Below are 17,887 nucleotides of genomic sequence, written 5' to 3'. Positions count from 1 at the left end.
TTTAAGGCAGTGCCGCTACCTAGGGAAATGCTCCTCCAACTTGAGCCTCACAGACAGGGTGTGAAGGACAGTGTGGTGGGGTGCAAGTTGGTATGTTGCTGTACTGGAATAAAAAATAATATTGGAGTTGAATTATGTGTAGTGATCTCAGCACCTGACAGTGAAATTACAACCAGTGCTGGGCTGGGATGATTCATCAGCCAAGAAAAATGCACAGTTACCTCAGTCATGGCTTATACTGGCAAACAGAAGTACTACTTTAAATCTTCCTTATTTTTGGAGCTGTGCACATTGCCCTCTCCTCTTAGGAGGCACGGGATTGGTTGTTCCCCCTGTGTATGCTGTGGGTTACTTGTTGAAGAAAGCAAAGAATCTCCAAAGTCTTAGGATTCAGCAGCATTGAAAGTTAAATGTGCACTGGAATGACACAGGTAGAAGCTTCTATGCAAATCAAAAGTGTTTGACATGCTTCTTTCTGCTGGATTTGTGTTTCTATTAGACTAGCCCAGGCAAAATAAATGTTGCAGTTGTCAAGTAAATTCAGTTTAGTTCATCGAACTGCCACGTGAACATTGAATTATTTAAAGCAACAACCAAAATAGAACAAAAGTTCAAAGCTTTGCGTTAACCTTTAGTAACAATTATAATGAAATGAATGAATAAAGTTTCCAGTGCATGAACTCTTTGCATGTGTAAATAATGGGTAGAATTAGATTTTATTTGTAATAAAAAATTGAATTGAAGGCAGAAGGTGTCACATGCAAAGTTGCAAGTGATTGCTGCTGCCCAGATGTTCACAACCCTGAATAATTTATTAGAATTCTGTATAAAGAAGTGGTTAGATTAAACAACCACCCTTCTCCCCAGCTCCTTCTTTCCTTCTGAAAACCATAGGGGAATTTGATCCAATGGATTGCTTATTTGTCTGAAATTCAGAAAGTGGTTGCAAAATGGAGCCTCATTTGAAATGAGAATTTGGGCTGCTGTTGGGATGCTGTTACCTTATTTTCAAGGAATCTGATTCTATAAAGCAGATACACATTTTGTGTATAAAAGTCAAATCTAATACTCTACATTCAATTATATCCAAATGTCTTGTGTTTCTTTAGTGTACAGCCATTCAAGAAAGTGGGAAGTTTTTGTTGTTTAGGTGGTTTGGGGATCTTTTTTTAGGTTGTTTTTTTGGGGGGGAGTGTATGTGTTGGGGGTGTTCTGGGTTTTTTTGGTGGTTTTTTTTTTTTTGTGAGGGTTTTTTTTTTGTTTTGTTTTTAAATTTACTTACACACTCATGCATCCTGTTTAATGACACCACAGCCCAGGCTGCATTGCCCAGAAGTTTGGACATGCAGCTTTCCATCTTGCATTTGGTGGCTGTAACTCAGTGGTACATCTGTATTCGTTACTTTGGCCAAAATGACATGGGGTTATTTTTGTCAGTGATGAGGTATACCATTAATTGCATTCTAACTTCAGGCACACAATATTCTGATGATACTGCAGGGAGTTAAGGTCAATGCAGTAGCTTCATTCAGAGGTTATCTGTTGCATGTGTACACATTTGGACTTGTGTGCCTGTGTGAGTCAGAAGTCAGATAGGCGATGCCAGCTCACACACATGCTTGTGTGCACAGCCTCTTGTGGTGGTTTAAACCCAGCCAGACAGCTTGTTCACTCACTTCCCGCCTTCTTGCCCTCCCCCTACTCCCAGAGGGACGGAGAGGAGAATCGAAAAGAATGCAACTCCCATGGGTTGAGATAAGAACAACCCAGTAACTAACAGCCCAGTAACACAAATCACTACTGCTACCACCAATAATAACAATAATAAAGGAAATAACAAGGGAAGAGAATACAACACCTCATCACCAGCCAACCGATAACTCGCCCTCCCCCCCCAAGGCCAACCAGGCATTGACCGATGCCTCCTCCAGCCCTGCAGTCCCGGCCCTTCCGGCTAACTCCCAGTTACATCCTGGGCATGACGTGCTGTGGTATGGAATACCTCTTTGGTCAGTTTGGATCAAGTGTCCTGTCTCTGCTTCCTCCTGGCTTCCCCTCCTCCCTGGCAGAGCATGAGGCTCACAAAGTCCTTGGCCAAACCAAAACACTCTTGTTATCAGCTCTGTTCCCAGGCTGAAAGTCAAAACACTGCACTGCACCAGCTACCAAGAAGGAGAAAAATGACTGCTACTGCTGAACCCAGGACATTATCCACCCCTTATTCCATACCATTCACGTCATGCTCAGATCCCACATTTTCAATATCGCTCTTACAGATACATATATATATATATATATATATATACATCCACATACACACACACAGAGAAAGAGGTCATTTCTTAGTGCATGGACCAATCCCTATAAACCTGCTGAGTCCATTCGGTCCATGATGTTGGGCTCCATCTCTTGTAACAGTCTTTTAGAGCAGGAGAGGCTGGGTGCAGTGTTCACACTCGTGAATAACCTGGGCAATAGTGTCCATTGCTAAGTCCACCCCTTGATCATGAGTCCATCTCTGTGCTGCATCTCTGCTCTGGTGGCCTGAAGTGCCATGGGCCCACCAGGCTCAAAATAATTCACTGTCCCCTTCAGCAGTTTCTGCAGCTTGCTGCTGGGGACTCCATACAGCTGCCTTCCATCTCCGATGCTTCCAAAGTACTGTAGGGGCCCAGTGAACAATATACTCGCCCATACTGTCCCACATGCCCTGCCACTCATGACTGTCCAGCCTTGGGGAAAATCTCTTGGTCCCTCTGCATCGTCGTCTAACCCCAGACAAGACCCAAACCTGACTCTGCTTAACTTTTGAGATCAGACAAAATGGTTGTGGGTAAAACACAGCCTGTATGTGTGCCAACATGCTGATCCCCATCACAATCAGCAGGCAGGTCCCAAGGATACCCAAAGGCCATTCAAAACCTTCAGAACTCTCAGACGATGCTGCTGTACTTGTCACTGGGGCTGGTGTAGCTGCTGTGCTTGTCACTGGGGCTGGTGTAGCTGCTGTGCTTGCCGGCTCTCCCACCGCCAGCTTCTCTTTTCCTGAGTCCAGCTCTTCCTCCTCTGCCTTGCTGGGAAATGCTGCGTGGTCTCCTGCGTCCTCCTGGGGCTCGGCGGGCGGCTGCTGGGGAATGCTCTCGGCCGTCGCGGGGCTCGGCTCCTCCACCGCCTTCTCCCGCTGCTCTGCAGCTGCCGCCTTCCGCTCCTCGACGACCCTGACCTCCTCCACCGGCAGCCGTCCCCTCACGGCCTCCAGCCCCGCTCCTGCTTGCTCCCCGGGGCCGCTCTCCCGGGCCGGTTCAGCTGCCGCCAGCTCCCGGGGCTGCTCCCCCTCGGCTCCCCGCAGCCTCACCAAGACAGAGGCAAGGGCGAGGGCCAGGACGGTGAAGAGCAGCCGGACGGCCAGGTACAAGTCCACGGCCACGTCCGTCCCGCCCTGCTGCTGGAGCCCGCCCGGGTTACAAGCCACTGCCATAAAGCACAGTGAGACAAGAACCTTAGCCCAAGCCCCGCACTTGATAAACACTAACACAGCAAATACCGGCTGAAAGTAATGTACTGCATTCTGAAACTGTGAGATCAAGAGGAACAACTCTGAGAGCCAATAAATCAGCATTGTGACGAGTGACTATTAGTCCAGTCAGATCTGTCGTTATCTCAACCCCTCGTGCCCCACGTTGGGCGCCAAAAAGAACTGTCGTGGTTTAAACCCAGTCAGGTAACTCGTTCGCTCACTTCCCCCCCTTTCTTGCCCTCCCCCTGCTCCCAGAGGGACAGAGAAGAGAATCGAAAAGAATGCAACTCCCACGGGTTGAGATAAGAACAGTTTAGTAACTAAGGTATAACACAAATCACTACTGCTACCACCAATGATAATAATGATAAAGGAAATAACAAGGGAAGAGAATACATCAACTCACCACCAGCCAACTGATAACTTGTTGTCGTGTTCCCCCCCCCCAAGGCCAACCAAGCACCGACCGATACCTCCTCCAACCCTGCAGTCTCCCAGCCCTTCCGAGTAACTCTCAGTTACATCCTGGGCATGATGTGCTGTGGTATGGAATACTTCTTTGGTCAGTTTGGGTCAGGTGTCCTGTCTCTGCTTCCTCCCGGCTTCCCCTCCTCCCAGGCAGAGCATGAGGCTCACAAAGTCCTTGGCCAAACCAAAACATCATTGTTATCAGCTCTGTTCCCAGGCTGAAAGTCAAAACACAGCACTGCACCAGCTACTACCAAGAAGGAGAAAAATGACTGCTACTGCTGAACCCAGGACACCTCTGAAACTGGATGTAGTTTGCTGGAGTAAAATGCACTCCAGGAATCTGTTTTGTTTGTTTGTTTTATAGATATGTTTGCCTTAAAGACTGAATGTTTTGCATGCCTGAACAGCCAGAAAAGTGTAGCTGCAATTCTGTATGCAGTCTTGCGTCCCAGGAGATCAGTCAACGTACTCTGTGTGTCTTCAGCAAAACACCCATGTGCTTGCTTAGTGCTCAGGTACTTGACTAAATTGAAGCAGTAGCAATTGCCAGTTACTTACGTGCTGACTGACTTCGGGTGCGGCAGGATGGTCCCCTGCAAAGACAAGTGCAGCTAAAAAAGCCTTGCAAATTTATTCAAATTTCAGGGCAAGATTTGGGTGTGATATCACTGGCAGCAGATACTTTGTTAACAGAAGCTGCAGATTTTGTATTTTGGGTTACAGGAAAGTGTTTTAACCCACTACTTTTGCAAGTTTATTTTGGAACCTTTAGAAGCTATTTCTGTTAATAATTTGCAGCCATTTCTTGTCACTGGAGGATAAAGTTTACAGAATCTTTTTTATCCTAGTGAACTAACTGACTGGCTTTTAAATGCTTCAGATCAAAAGCACTGAACTTTAGCAAGGAATTCCGTGTGAAATACACATCTTGGTGATTCGCAGAGGTATATACAAGTACTTGCTGAACCCAGCTTTGTCCCAGTGCATTGGGTATTGGTTATTTTTTAAACTTTGTTAAGCCTCAAGGGCCACTTCATCAGCTTCCTGAGATGGCCCACTGCTGAAACAGTAAACTCGTAGTCATCTTACTTTGATTAATTAACCTTTACTGCAACCATGCAGGCACTGGCCACCTTGGTTCATTCATTTAACACACAGAGGCAGCAGTTTTTTGGAGGTTATGGATAAAACGTGCTTCAGGGAGCTGATGATTTCTGCCAGCTGAGTCACCTGCTTTCCAAATCTAGTGTTCATTCAGTGTATCGATGTCTTGAAGGTATTCTGTAATTTTTCATTTAAAAAAAAGAAAAATCTTCAAAGGTGTTGGAGGTTATTTCATTGCAATGCCAGAATTATACAGAATTATGGTGATTTTAGTCCAATAAATTGTGTTACTTATCAGCTGAGTTTCTTCTTACTTGTCAGTACTAAAGCTGTGAGCATTGTATTTTTCATTACTGTATAAATTTTTGATCTACTGCTGAAGACAGCACAATCTCTTTAGTCCGTTGTGTCCTTGGTAAAGAGCCTTTTTCCCCCCATTTCAACCTGTCCAGATACTCAGGTGATCCATGAATCACCTTGTTCTCTGGCTAATGAGCTCCACTCGCTCATCAGCCTTCTGGACTAACCTTAGTCTGTCTGGCTGATGAAATGAGGTTGCAATAAAGAGGCTGCATCAACTAAAATAGCTAAGTGGACTGTACTGCTGTTCATGCTGTAATTTAGTAGAAATACTCTCAGCTTGTTTAAAATAATGTGTTGGTGTCATATTCATTTTGTGTGGAAAAACTAAGTATTTCAAAACACTTAAAGACCTCTCCCTACCTCTACTCGGGTGCAAAATGTAATTGTCTCTCCCTGTCCCTGCACTCCCCTTCCAGGAGCTGGGTCCATCAGCACCTAACTTCATGTTGCACGGCATATATGTCTTCAGTGGGTCCTGCAAGTTTCACACTGGATATCATAAAGTTTTCATTATGTAATACATCACTGAGATCAAAGACAGGAGCTACTTTGAAATGGAAGGTTTAAAGAAGGGAGTAGCAGAAGCACCATTTAGAAATTGTTCCATTCTCTGCTAACAGACCCTGCCACTCATTCATGGAAGCTGCCCTGTGTCTGGCTAAAGGTTTAACAAGATGAGGTACTGGAAACAAAACTAACATTTTTGGGTTTGTTTTTCTTTCAGTGGGCGAGTTTGTGAGTGATGCTCTTCTTGTACCAGACAAGTGCAAATTCCTTCACCAGGAAAGGATGGATGTGTGTGAAACTCACCTGCACTGGCACACTGTTGCAAAAGAGGTATATTCATCTGTTTTCATATTTCCCACCTTCCTTCTTTAGAGCTGTATCACTTTTTTGAGGATGAGTTTAAAAACTGTGATGAATGTTTGAGCGAATGGTATTTTGTTCTGCTTTGTAAGGCAGTCTCCTGAACACACCAGACCACTACTGGATATTTAACTCTGACACTTGGAACACTGACCCTGTTTCATAGCACTGGATTTTTTAATTCACGTCCACTCACAAACCCACCATGTTTTCTGCCTCCTTTGGCTTCTTGTGTTAGTGCTGCTCTGGAGCTGAAGATTGATTACTAATGCCTGGGCTTTGCCTTTATCATTGTCCTCAGTATGGATATTGGTATGCCAGCTGCTTCACAGAGATGAAACAGGCTTTAAAGAATGTGATATATGAAATTCAGTGTAAAAGGGTAAGAGAGCTGATAACATATAGGACTAGCTGAACGCATATTGCAGCCAAGCACAGTTTTTACAAATCACCAGTGATTTACTGAAAACAGAAATAAACCTAATGTTATTGCTGCTAATGCGTTTGGACATTTTTTTTGTCCTTATGCAGAGAGGTTTTAGGAGTAAGAATGGGGATGAGCTACAAGATTTCTGGCTGCTCTTAATTGGAACCTCTTGGTTTGTGTGTTATCCCACCTTCTGGAGATCAAAATTGAAATGTACTCAGAAGCTTTTCAGATTTTCAGTTTTTGCTTGAATCATACTGTTGTTCCTCAAATGAAGTATTGAAGGCACCAAGCTTCGTGCAGGCAAATCCTAGTCTTAAGTATATGCAAATTTGGAATGGCATAGCACTGAAGAACACTATCACTGTGCACCATTGAACTATTTTCCTTTTTTCATCTGTCCTATATCACTACATCTTTCTGTCCTACATCACAATTTCTTTAAGGTATAATTATGCATTACTGATTTCCAAGCAAGGCTAGAAGCTGTCAGAGCAGATAAAGTGTGTTTCCAGTATGATAGGCATTTTAAATGTTAACCTGTCTTGCAGTGATCTGTTCAGTAGCATTAATACATCAGGATCAGGATTAATACATCAAATTAAACAATATTCTGCCTTTAGGTTTGCTGTTTATGGGGCAGAGCCTGTGAGGATTTTACACAAGAGGGTGTTGATTTGTATATGGGAGGAGACAAGTCTTCCTATAATGGGAAAGGTTAAAGGGCAGGGAAAGGGAGAGCTTGTTGCTTACAGTGGTCATGTGGATAAAGGCAGGGAACTACTTAACATGCAGGTAGTGAATGCATACATGGCTATCCTAAATTGTTTCTCAAAATCCAGAGACCATGCAGTTCACCAGCTTCCAATTCCTAGGGCAGTACACGACCCCTTACATTTTCTTAAGATCTGTGACATTTTTTCTAGCTTCTTACATGAAAAAATTGTTGCTGTTTGCTTTCTATTTTCTATAGTCCTGTAGTGAGAAGAGTATGAATCTGCATGACTATGGCATGCTGCTGCCCTGTGGAATTGACAAGTTTCGTGGCGTGGAGTTTGTTTGCTGCCCGTTAGCAGAGGAAAGCGACAATCTTGATTCAGCTGATGCCGAAGATGATGATTCAGATGTCTGGTGGGGAGGTGCCGATGCAGACTATGCAGATGGAAGGTTAGAGTGACTTTCTATCCTTCAACTTGTTATTATCATCCTATTAAAATGCCAAAAATCTGTCTAAAAGACCTCTGTGTGTAAGAGTCACTGCTCCTTGTAAGTGAACTGGCAGCTACAGTGGTAGAAAACATCAGTGTTCTCATTTTATTTTTTACTTGCTACAGACCAGCTTTTTGCTAATAAGCTTTTTGTTAATATCATTCATGTGCTTTTGATGCCCTCATCATTTTTTTCAATGAGAAATATTGCCATATTAGTAACAAAAATGCTTAAGTGCATACTTTCTGACAACTAAATGATAAGTGCTGTACTCTTAAGATGCTTCATTTGCAGTCCAGGGTACTCAGCCAACATATTCAGGTATTCAGCCAACAGAACTGTTGGAGGTTTTGAAACATCTTCATTCATAATAGGTATTAACCATGTGCCGTTATTACTGTAAGAATATTTTTCTGCTGACAGTTACTTTCTAAATGTGATTTAAAAGAAAATCTGTTTTAATATCTACCTTCCGACAGATTCACTAATACGCTGCTGTGAAGATGGAGTATGGAGTTTTCAAGACAGCAGTGAATGGGAAAATACCATGCTTGTCTTCACCCTTTAACATCCCCCATGCACATAGGCTAATTTTGAGCCAAATACAGGTTATGACTGTGTTTAACTGAGTGGTCTGGTGCTGTCAAAGCCTTTTCATACTACTCTTTTGAGCGTGTTAGACAGCACTTAGGAGAACAGAGTATAGTGTTACATTCTTGCAGCTGAATTCAAACAACTCTTAAGATGCTTTCCTTTATAAAACTAAGATCTACATTCCAATTCTGTTTATGCTCCCTAGACTTCTGTCACTTCATACTGTGCTAATGCAGTGTTTCTACTTCCTAGTTTATGATACTGCATCTTTTACAGATAATATACAAAATCCAGAAGTTCAGGCTGATTACTAGTGGTTTCAGGGAGAGCCCTGAAAATAAATGAGGACTGAATCAAGTGAATAATGTGGAAAGTTAATAAATAATCCAGATGGAAACAAGTTCAGGAACAGTGTAGAGATGAAGGACAGAGATTGAATTGCTGTAACTTGGTGCAAATAGATGACATTAAAACAGTGAAAAATTAGAAACTGTGTCATGGTGGGCATCTAAATCTTTCCTGAGAAAGCATTACCAAATGTTCAGGGAAGAGTTCTTTGTAGATAACAGAATAAATTTAATTAAAATACGTATTTCCACACTGTAATTTCCAGTTTTCTCTCATAAATTGGAGTGGATGGTCAGGACTTCTTGATGCAAGAAACCGGCATCAAGCAACATTGCATCTTCCACCTTGACACCTTCAGGCTTTTTTCTGCCTTGTGCTTCCAACAGCTGTCAAAGTGTCACAATTTATAACCATTTCACGGCCTTTGGATTGTTGCTTTGTCACTTCTGTATATTTCATTTAGATATTGATTGGAACACATAAGAACTGAGTGCAGACCTTGTTCTAATTGAGGCAAATTTGCCTTTTTTCATCATATATATATATATGTATGTGTGTGTATATATTTATATATGTATGTATATGTATGTATCATATATGTATATATATGTACATACAAAAGATAGTGTCTTATATACCTATTAAATGTCTTATCTATATATATTTATAGCTATATATATAAAATACATAGATAAAAAGCTTTTCTTTCATATATTTGATCAAAAATTCCTGAAATATTTTAAATAAGAGTTCACAAGGGTATATATAGAATACCTCTGTTTGTATGACAGCCCATTTCTGTCTTTTTCATATTTGTCACTGAATGTTTAATTTACTACTCTAGCCCATTTTATTCCTCATAAAGCAGTTTAGTATCTGAAGAGATGAGTTCAAGAATAACTTCATAAATTTTGTATCCTCTAGGAATAGAAGCTGTAATTGCATTTGAATCTATTTCTGAAGCTCCAAGCAAATACTGATTTTTTGATTTTTGATTTTTTTTTTTTTCTCCTCCCATAGAAGTGCATGCAAAAGGAAAATTAAAAGATCCTTTTATAGGGCACTTCAGCTGCAGATGAAGAGCCAAGCAATTTGCAGGTCTTTTACACTGACTAACTCATATTTCTTGCTGTCTTTTCAGCTTCCCAACTTCATTTTAACCATGTGTACTGGTGCCAGAAATACTCTTGCAATTTAGTCATATGAAAAAAAAAAAATAATTACTCATTTTTTTATGCAGCAGTGGGTGGTAGTTAAGATTCTGTGTGTGTATATTCATATATGTATGACCATATGTTTGTGTGAATGTAAATATATATATGCCTTAGTCCTAAGCTGATTGTAAGGCAAAAAGGAAGTGAGAAGTAGGGGGACACTTACCTAACGCTAAATTCACAATATGCTGTGCACCTCTGTTTCAAGTGCTTACTAAAGTCCATATTTTTCACCTTGCATGGATGATCTCACACTGACGATGTTTGCTTTGTCTTGAAGCCTTCAAAGAGTTCAACATCCCTTTCTGTGTAAATACGTCCTCAGCGTGACACTGTATGAAAGGAAGAGAAGGTGCTGGTAGCTTGTGCACTGGCTAAAGCTAGTGCCACTGCTTAGCAGCTCTGAAGTAAAACCCTGTCAGAGGAGTTTAGGTTCTTCATGGAGCCTCTGTCTGAGCAGGGAGTGGGTATGTTGTTAGTAGATCAGTTGGGCAAAACACCATCAAAGTATTTTCCTCATTCAGCAATAGCTTGTACTGGGGTTCGATCAGCAAGGTGCAAATTGTCAGTGTCTTCCAGTTGATGGCTTTTAAAGCACACTGGGAGCATTCCAAATCATGCTGTGTGTTTTAGGGAGCGGGGCACTCACTAATCCTGGGGAATACTTGAATTTGCTCTGCCATTTTTGGCATTTTGCTGCAAGTAATGGAAAGCACTTTTATTTGTGCCAATATGTGAAAATTAGAAGATACTATCTTATCTTTAGGGGAAGGATTTCATGCTGTTAATCTGCCACAGATTTGTGGTGGGAATTCCACAGCATTTCTGTTGCAGCAGTTACGGGATTGACCTTTTTTGGCAGTTTCTAATCAGAAGGCACTTTTTCTGGCTAAAATCAGTTGTCAGTACCATGTGAGTACTTCAGTAATTACTTTTCTGGGTTTTTTTTTTGTTTCATTAAAATCCAGGTTTGGTTCTATCGTACAAATAAGGCCTTATAGATGCTTTTGCCATGCATATCTCTGTGTCTTCAGTATGTAGAATCTCCAGGTGGGCCAGCTAGAACATAACCCACTCCTTGCGCATAAGTAGAAACCAGTCTTCTATAAATTACCTCAGCTGCAAGATTCCATATTTTCACATTCCTTGTTTCTCACGTCTGGAGCCTTCTCCACAGCCAGATGCGATTTGTCTTTCACCTTGCCCTTGCCCAGTACTACTCCCAGGGAGTGAAACCTCCAGGCTGGCTGCTTCATGCTCCCATCTCCGTCAAACGACACTGAAAAACGCTGTGCACAAACCAGCTCCCCATCAGTGGGTAGCAGCAGGGTGACTGCTGTGTGCCTTGTTATGTGAGCCTTCAAAGGGCTGTGACTGCTTTGAGATGCCCAAGTCAAAGTGAAGGTGTTTGAAGTGGAGGTGCCAACCTGAAAAGCAAATGATTATATCCTTGTTTCTCAAAAGTCTGGTTGTGACAAAGCAGAAGCCAACAAATGCAGGTGATGTATTTTGAAGTGACTTTGTATCTCAGACTATTCAGATCTGAATTTTAAATACTTGCATTTAAGATTCTGACTATTTAGAGGAAACTACACTGCAGCCTTCATTTTGTAAACGCCTTTTTCCAGACTGTGTTGTGTTTTTACCCCCAACACTTGTCTCTGGAGGACTGTGTTTTCTTTTTCATTTTGTCACGGGTATTTCCTTCTGCACAGGAGAAAACAAAGCTCAGCAGCACCTTATATCTGTGCCATCAGGGGCAGGTGGAGGGAGCTTGAGCTGTGGTGCCGTCATAGGCAGACATTCTTCCTACCTGGTGTCTGACCACCACCTTGGTCTGGGCATAAAAGGATGTGGCTTGCCTCGTGGTGTGGCTTGTTTGTAGCACCTGGGGGAAGGAGGGAGGCTGTATTTTTTTGACGGTATAATATACCCCTTTTTTGTTCCTGAGACCAACAGGTAGAATCTGCCCATGCTTTTGAAATTGCATCATGTCATGCTTGTCCTGAAAAAGCATTAACTGACTAAGAGGTCACGAGTACTTTTCAGTAGTGGTGTTCTTTGTTATCCCCACCTTTAATTAAAATTTACCTTGAAGACTGCCTGAGGGGCAGCCAGACACAGGTGCTGGTTTCAATATAGCTGCAGAACTCCCTGCATAGCTACAGCTCAGTCAAGTGACCTGCAAGCTCTGGCTGTCCTTGAGACTCAGCACAGCCTGGTGGCCCTCCTGCCTGGACATGGGCACTTGCTGGAAGCTTTGGTGTCCTTGGTGTCCAAGGTTGAACATCTTTAGGAGTGATGGCCAAGCTGGAAATTTCCAGGGTTTGTCTACATCTGTTTCATACGTGCCTGTCCTCTCACTGTGTGAGAGACCTCCCAGGCTTTCCTTACCACCAGGGAAACAGGCTGTGGTCATTTTCCTTCTTTCACAGCAGGAAAACTGAGGCATGATAAGTCTTACTGTTGAGGGTTATATCAAATAAGTCCGATAGCTCAGGAGCAAAAAGAAGATAATGCCTTAACTTTAGCCGAGTCTCATTTTCCTGGGCAATCTGAACATATTTTCAAGGTCTAAAATAGGAGGTTTCAGTTCCCATTGTTGCTCCCTCAGCAGGTTAGGCCAAATTAATTTTGTCTGTTTGTTGTATAAAATGTATGTTGGGGCTGATGTAAAAATTGGATAGTGTTGCAAATGTCACGTTACAGGGAGTAGTGTATTTTATAAGAGTTTGGTTTACATTTCCTCATAAACTTCTGCCAAGTGATTGTTTTATAGAATAGTTAATACGGTAGGTTTTTTACTACAATAAATAATACAAAAGGGTGCAGTCACTTTGTGCTTATAATTAGGCGTCTTGTGAAGTAAAACTAAAATAAATCTGTGCTGCATAGCATGGTAATCATGTTCTCTGTTTTTTGCAACCCTGTACCAGACTGAGTTTAAAGATGAGTGCTCATCTCCCAGATGTTGGAAAAAAAAAAAAAGTAGTTAAAGTGCTGTATGGTTTTTGACTGCATAAAGAGCTTAGGGTTTTTTGTCAATGGTACCTGGGAAAACTTACTTTTTTCTTAATTTCCTCCTCCAACTCTAATCAAAGAAATCCTGAAAGGCTTTTAAAACTTGTCAGTTCTTTCTAATGGTGAAAGCAGTGTTGTATATGTGCCTGTTATACTGAATTATTTCCAGGTGAGTCCTTATGCTTGTAATTATCAGTCTTATTCTAGTGTTTGGGGAAGAGGAGTCACAGGGGCCCAACAGAACTGTTTTGCTGAGTAATTTGTTAAAGATCCTCACTTGACATGTGGGAAGCATACAACTCATTTCTTTCACTCTCTAGCTCTTTTTCTGTTTTTATCTGTGCCTTCAGTGGTGTAAAGATGTCAATACACGTTTTGCCTAGTGTTTTCACTTCAGGAATGTCTGTAGGTTAACCTCAACATCAAATTAGTTACAATTGAAATTCCCCAGAGTGTTCTCCTTAAATCAGGCTGTCACAAGGTGTGTTTAAATTGGCCATGGTCAGTGCCTTGGCCTGATAAAGCAGCACACCGAGTCCTTGTGGTGTGTCACACTACTGCCTTGACACAAAGTAGGCAGACAGGCAATTGGGTGTCTGTCTGTGCCACATATTTATGAAAAATGCTGAAGTCTAAATTGTGACACATAAGCAAATAAATTTGGTAGTATACAAGAGTCAGTATAAGAATTTTGAAAGCCAACTTTAATGGGGTTTAGTCATTTCTATACATGGGAAATTCTCTTTCCTTTTCCTACTGCTTAATTCTCTTTGGGTTTCTGCATGCCAGAGCAGTGGGGATTTAATGTAGGCAAGAGTTAGAGACCTGCTGATGTTTTAATTGTGAATGCGAGTAAAGCAGGTAGATGGTAAACCCAGCGGGGCTGTTCTTCAGTGTTCATCAAAAAAGGGCTGTCCCAAATGTGAAACCCTCTTGCTCCATCTCTCCTGATTACATCTCCTTGTGTTCCTGTCACCCTTATTTTTACCCTACTTACCTCTTCCTCCCAAGAAGATGTATTTGGAAATACAGCATGAAAGAAAAGTCTTTAAGGAATTGTTTGACCCGAGTGTATTTTTGGCCATTGCATATTAACTAAACAGAAAGATTAAGAGAACTAAACAAAATGCTGTAATCTTCCTTATCTATTGCTCTGATGGGTAATCTGGTCTCTTTGGTGTTTGAGCTACAAAGAAGAAAGAAAGGCAGCTTGAACATGGAGGGAAAAAGGATATGTATTGTATGATGTTGGTATGTATTGTCTCTTCCCATTTTGAAGATAGGTTTCTGTGTTGCATCCACAGGTGGGATGGACATCCCATCTGAATGAACAGAGTTTTGACCATATGATTAGTGTTGGCTGTCAGGAGTTGGGGGTCATTTCCTTAATTACACCTGCAGGGAGGTCGCATTTCTGACACCCGGAGTAAGCCCCTGCTTCGGCCATGTGGACCTTGGGGTGTCAGTCCCCATGTGGTCGGGAAGTTCTACACTGCTGAGGAAGGGTCAGGCCCTGAGTCTTGTCATGATATGAAGTGGTGGTGTTGAAGAAATGAGGCAGGAGGCACATGAGGCACATCTTTCTGAGGTTCTCACAACTTAAATTCTTCAGTTGTTGTTTATTTCCTCATACTTGCATCTAGTATGTAGTGACATTGTGTTTCTTGACCATTCCCTCCTCCTCTTCTATTGGTCTTACTGTTAATATTGTCTTGCCAGCACTGAGTCAAAAATCCAAGCCTTAATTAGAAGATTTGTCCAAAAAAAGTAGAAATGGGATATCTGGAGTCCTTTTGATGTTTTGACTATTCTAAAGCTAAAAAAAAAAGAGTTACTGATGAATCAAAAAGGAAGATGCTGAGGCTAAATTCTTCATTGGAAACATGCTTAGTGGAGCAAAAAGAAAATTAAAATTTTGTCTCTGTAGAGTGTTCATCTGTTTTCAAGCCATCTTGTTACTCATCTTTAACAACGAGTTCTTGTTGATGTAAGCTTTTTCATTAAATTGGAAAGTCAGTTTCTAATATTTCAATGAGAAATGCTCCAGTGGGAATCTCCTAAATGATTCTTTTAAAAAATAAATCCACCCCCTGATTCCCAGCACTTGAACTGTTAAAGCTGAACCAGAAGTGAAGCTGGACGAAGAGTCTGTACTGCAGGTTCTGACTTAGAAGCAGGAAATGACTTGCATTTGGATGGCTAAAAAGAGTGCACTTTTCCCATGTTGTGCTGACTGAGCTGCAGTCTGTTCATAACCTCTGGAAATGTAAGGAACACTGAACCTTGTGCCAGTAATGGTGTGCTATTGCAGTGGTTCAGGGTCTGCTTGGTGGGGAGCTCAGTCGTCCGTGACACAGGAGCAGGAAGGGGTGCAGCCAGGGGCAGTGTTCTCATCAGTTGTCCTAATACAAATTGTTCCTAATTGCAAGCCAGTGCCCTCAAATGAACACCAGGAATTACAAACTTGGTAAGTTTTTCTTGCTTTTTTCCCTCCTCTGCAGTTTGCCTTCAGTATAGATTAACACCAGTTACTGGAACAGGTGAATTTTGCAGTAAAAGATTTGTCCATCACTAAATTGGTTTGTTAGAGAAACTGAATTCTTAAGTATTTTAATGATAAAACCTAATTGCTTTTCTTTATAAATTAAACTAAGCCATCACCAAATGTAGGGATAATGTTGCTTCTGTTGAATAACTCCAAGTATTCTGTCTTATTCACAGGTTTTATATGCTATTAGCATATTGTACCTCATATTCTTACATCAGTTTGTTTTGTGTCTCATGTTGGCTGTTACTTAATACGCAGTTCATCATGTATTTTTAATAACATTTTTTAACCTTTTTTAATGTGGAGGTTATGATAGAAACACAAGCATTAATGATTTTAGAAAGACCAAAGTGTTGGATTTCTTCTTGGAACAAGTAAAGTTAGAATGGAATTGATGAAATCGCATTGCTGTGAGAGGTAATTACAGCACTGCTGAGCCGGCAAATCCAATCACCATTTGAGTATAAAGCATTAACTGAAGTGACGGATGAGGATATGGGTGGAGAGAATGAATGTAATTGAGGAGGTGATGAGGAGAAGACAGCCAGGCTTTCATGACCCCTGGTGAAAGCAGTTTGCTAGCTGTGCAGGCTGCTCATATGACTCCAGTGAATGTTAAGCTGGTTTCAGGAGGTTAATGGCATCAAACTTGAACATTTAGTAGAAGGTTAACTCACAGAGAAGGGTTCCCTTTTTTTTGACCTCACAAAAGAGCCATCAGCTGCCGTGTTTTCCTTAAGTAATAGGCAAAAATTTTATGAGCAAAATTTTTAAGTCATCACTTGCAGTGATTTGTGTTGACTGAAGTATGGGAGAGAAAGGTTTGTGTCTGTGAGATGTTCTAAGTTCTTGTGACATCATGATATATGCAGCCCATTTCAAGCTCTATACTACTTACAAGGCATGGAAAAAAAAAAGGGAAGTGAGAAATTTACAGCTGGGTTTTTCAACACATACTGTCACATCAGCGTGACTGTGCACTGGTGGATGCATTCTGGGTATCCCTCCATGAAGTTAACCAGCAATTCCTGCTGCTGTTTTACATTTCAGTGATATTCATGTTCTAGAAATAAGAGCACAGCATTGGGGTGGTTTGTGGAAATCTAAATTATTCCACCTCTCATGAGGCTGTGCTATTAACAGCATAGTGTAGTAGAAAAAAAAAAAAAAACAAACAAAAAAAAACATAAAAAGGCATTTTCTGTAGTAAGTAGGTTTTTTTCCTCTGCCTTCTAACTAAGGCTGCACACTTTGAATGCGTGGAACAGCAAAACCATATAGGTTTGTTGAATTTTTTCTTTTTTTGATAGAAAAGATTTCAGCTCTTGAATGCAAGTATTTTGGCTTTGGTTGCATAATAACAAGCCATTTATTCACATGGGATTTCTATTTTGATCACTGCTGATGAAAGAGAATAACACTCATTTTTGACCTACGTGAATAAGAAAAGGTTAAAACAGTAAAATGTTGACCTGGAGAACTGGATCGATGCTTGCTTCTGCCATGAAAGTCTTCTACTAGGCTTAGCATGCTGTGGCTGCCATAAAACACTTGGGACAAAAGATGCCTCTTATTGGCTGCATGAGTGGACATAATCTGCTCTGTAGAAGTCCTGGCCTCTAACAGCTGCTGGCAGCTGTATTTAAAAAGTTGAAGATGGCATATTCTCTGAAAAATCTTATTCAGTGTCCTGAACACCCAGAGTTACTACATGCTTCTGGTATGTCTTTTGTTTGCTTTCCCAATTGCAAAACAAAGTTGTTATTCCAGTTTTACCCAGTCATCATTGTGTGAGCGTACCAAGATGATGAATTCCACAAACATGGCAAGTACTTGGTTTGGTACAGAGTTCACACTGGCTGCCTCAGATGAGCTGTAGGATAGCAGGCTGGACAAAGAGGCACTGAATACTCCCTTCCAAACACAGTAGAAGTTTTGTGGAAACAAATATGTTATAACAGAGCTTTTTCTAGTGATCCTTGAGCTGGTTGAAATAGGGCTGCACAAGTGACCTTTAGTCTGCCCTCTTCCATCACATTCAGTCTTAATGCATGTCTGATGTTGGGATTTTGAATTCGGTATTTATTCATTGTCACCAGGTTCACAGAGCGTGATTTTATGTACTTGCGGTTGTGTTTACTTTCAGAGTTTTTATCTTCAGCAAAAATAATCAAAGTGAAAAAGAACATGGATTAAATACATTA

At 41.3% G+C, this 17,887-nt stretch overlaps 1 protein-coding gene across 5 annotated transcripts in view; it reads left to right on the top strand.

Moving 5' to 3' along the window:
* APP (amyloid beta precursor protein) overlaps window positions 1-17,887 on the top strand; it is a 204,497-nt gene that overhangs the window by 86,953 nt on the left and 99,657 nt on the right. For all 5 annotated transcript variants that reach the window (XM_062622142.1, XM_062622139.1, XM_062622140.1 and 2 more), the window contains exons 4-5: window positions 6,180-6,292; window positions 7,723-7,916. In XM_062622142.1, coding sequence (XP_062478126.1) covers window positions 6,180-6,292; window positions 7,723-7,916 — 307 coding nt within the window. The remainder of the gene's footprint in view (window positions 1-6,179; window positions 6,293-7,722; window positions 7,917-17,887) is intronic.

This window comes from Pezoporus occidentalis, unplaced genomic scaffold (assembly GCF_034315485.1).
Source record: "Pezoporus occidentalis ecotype Australia unplaced genomic scaffold, CSIRO_AGI_Poc_V1 ctg24, whole genome shotgun sequence".
Taxonomy (NCBI): Eukaryota; Metazoa; Chordata; class Aves; order Psittaciformes; family Psittacidae; genus Pezoporus; species Pezoporus occidentalis.
This window is presented reverse-complemented; position numbering and strand designations above follow the sequence as displayed.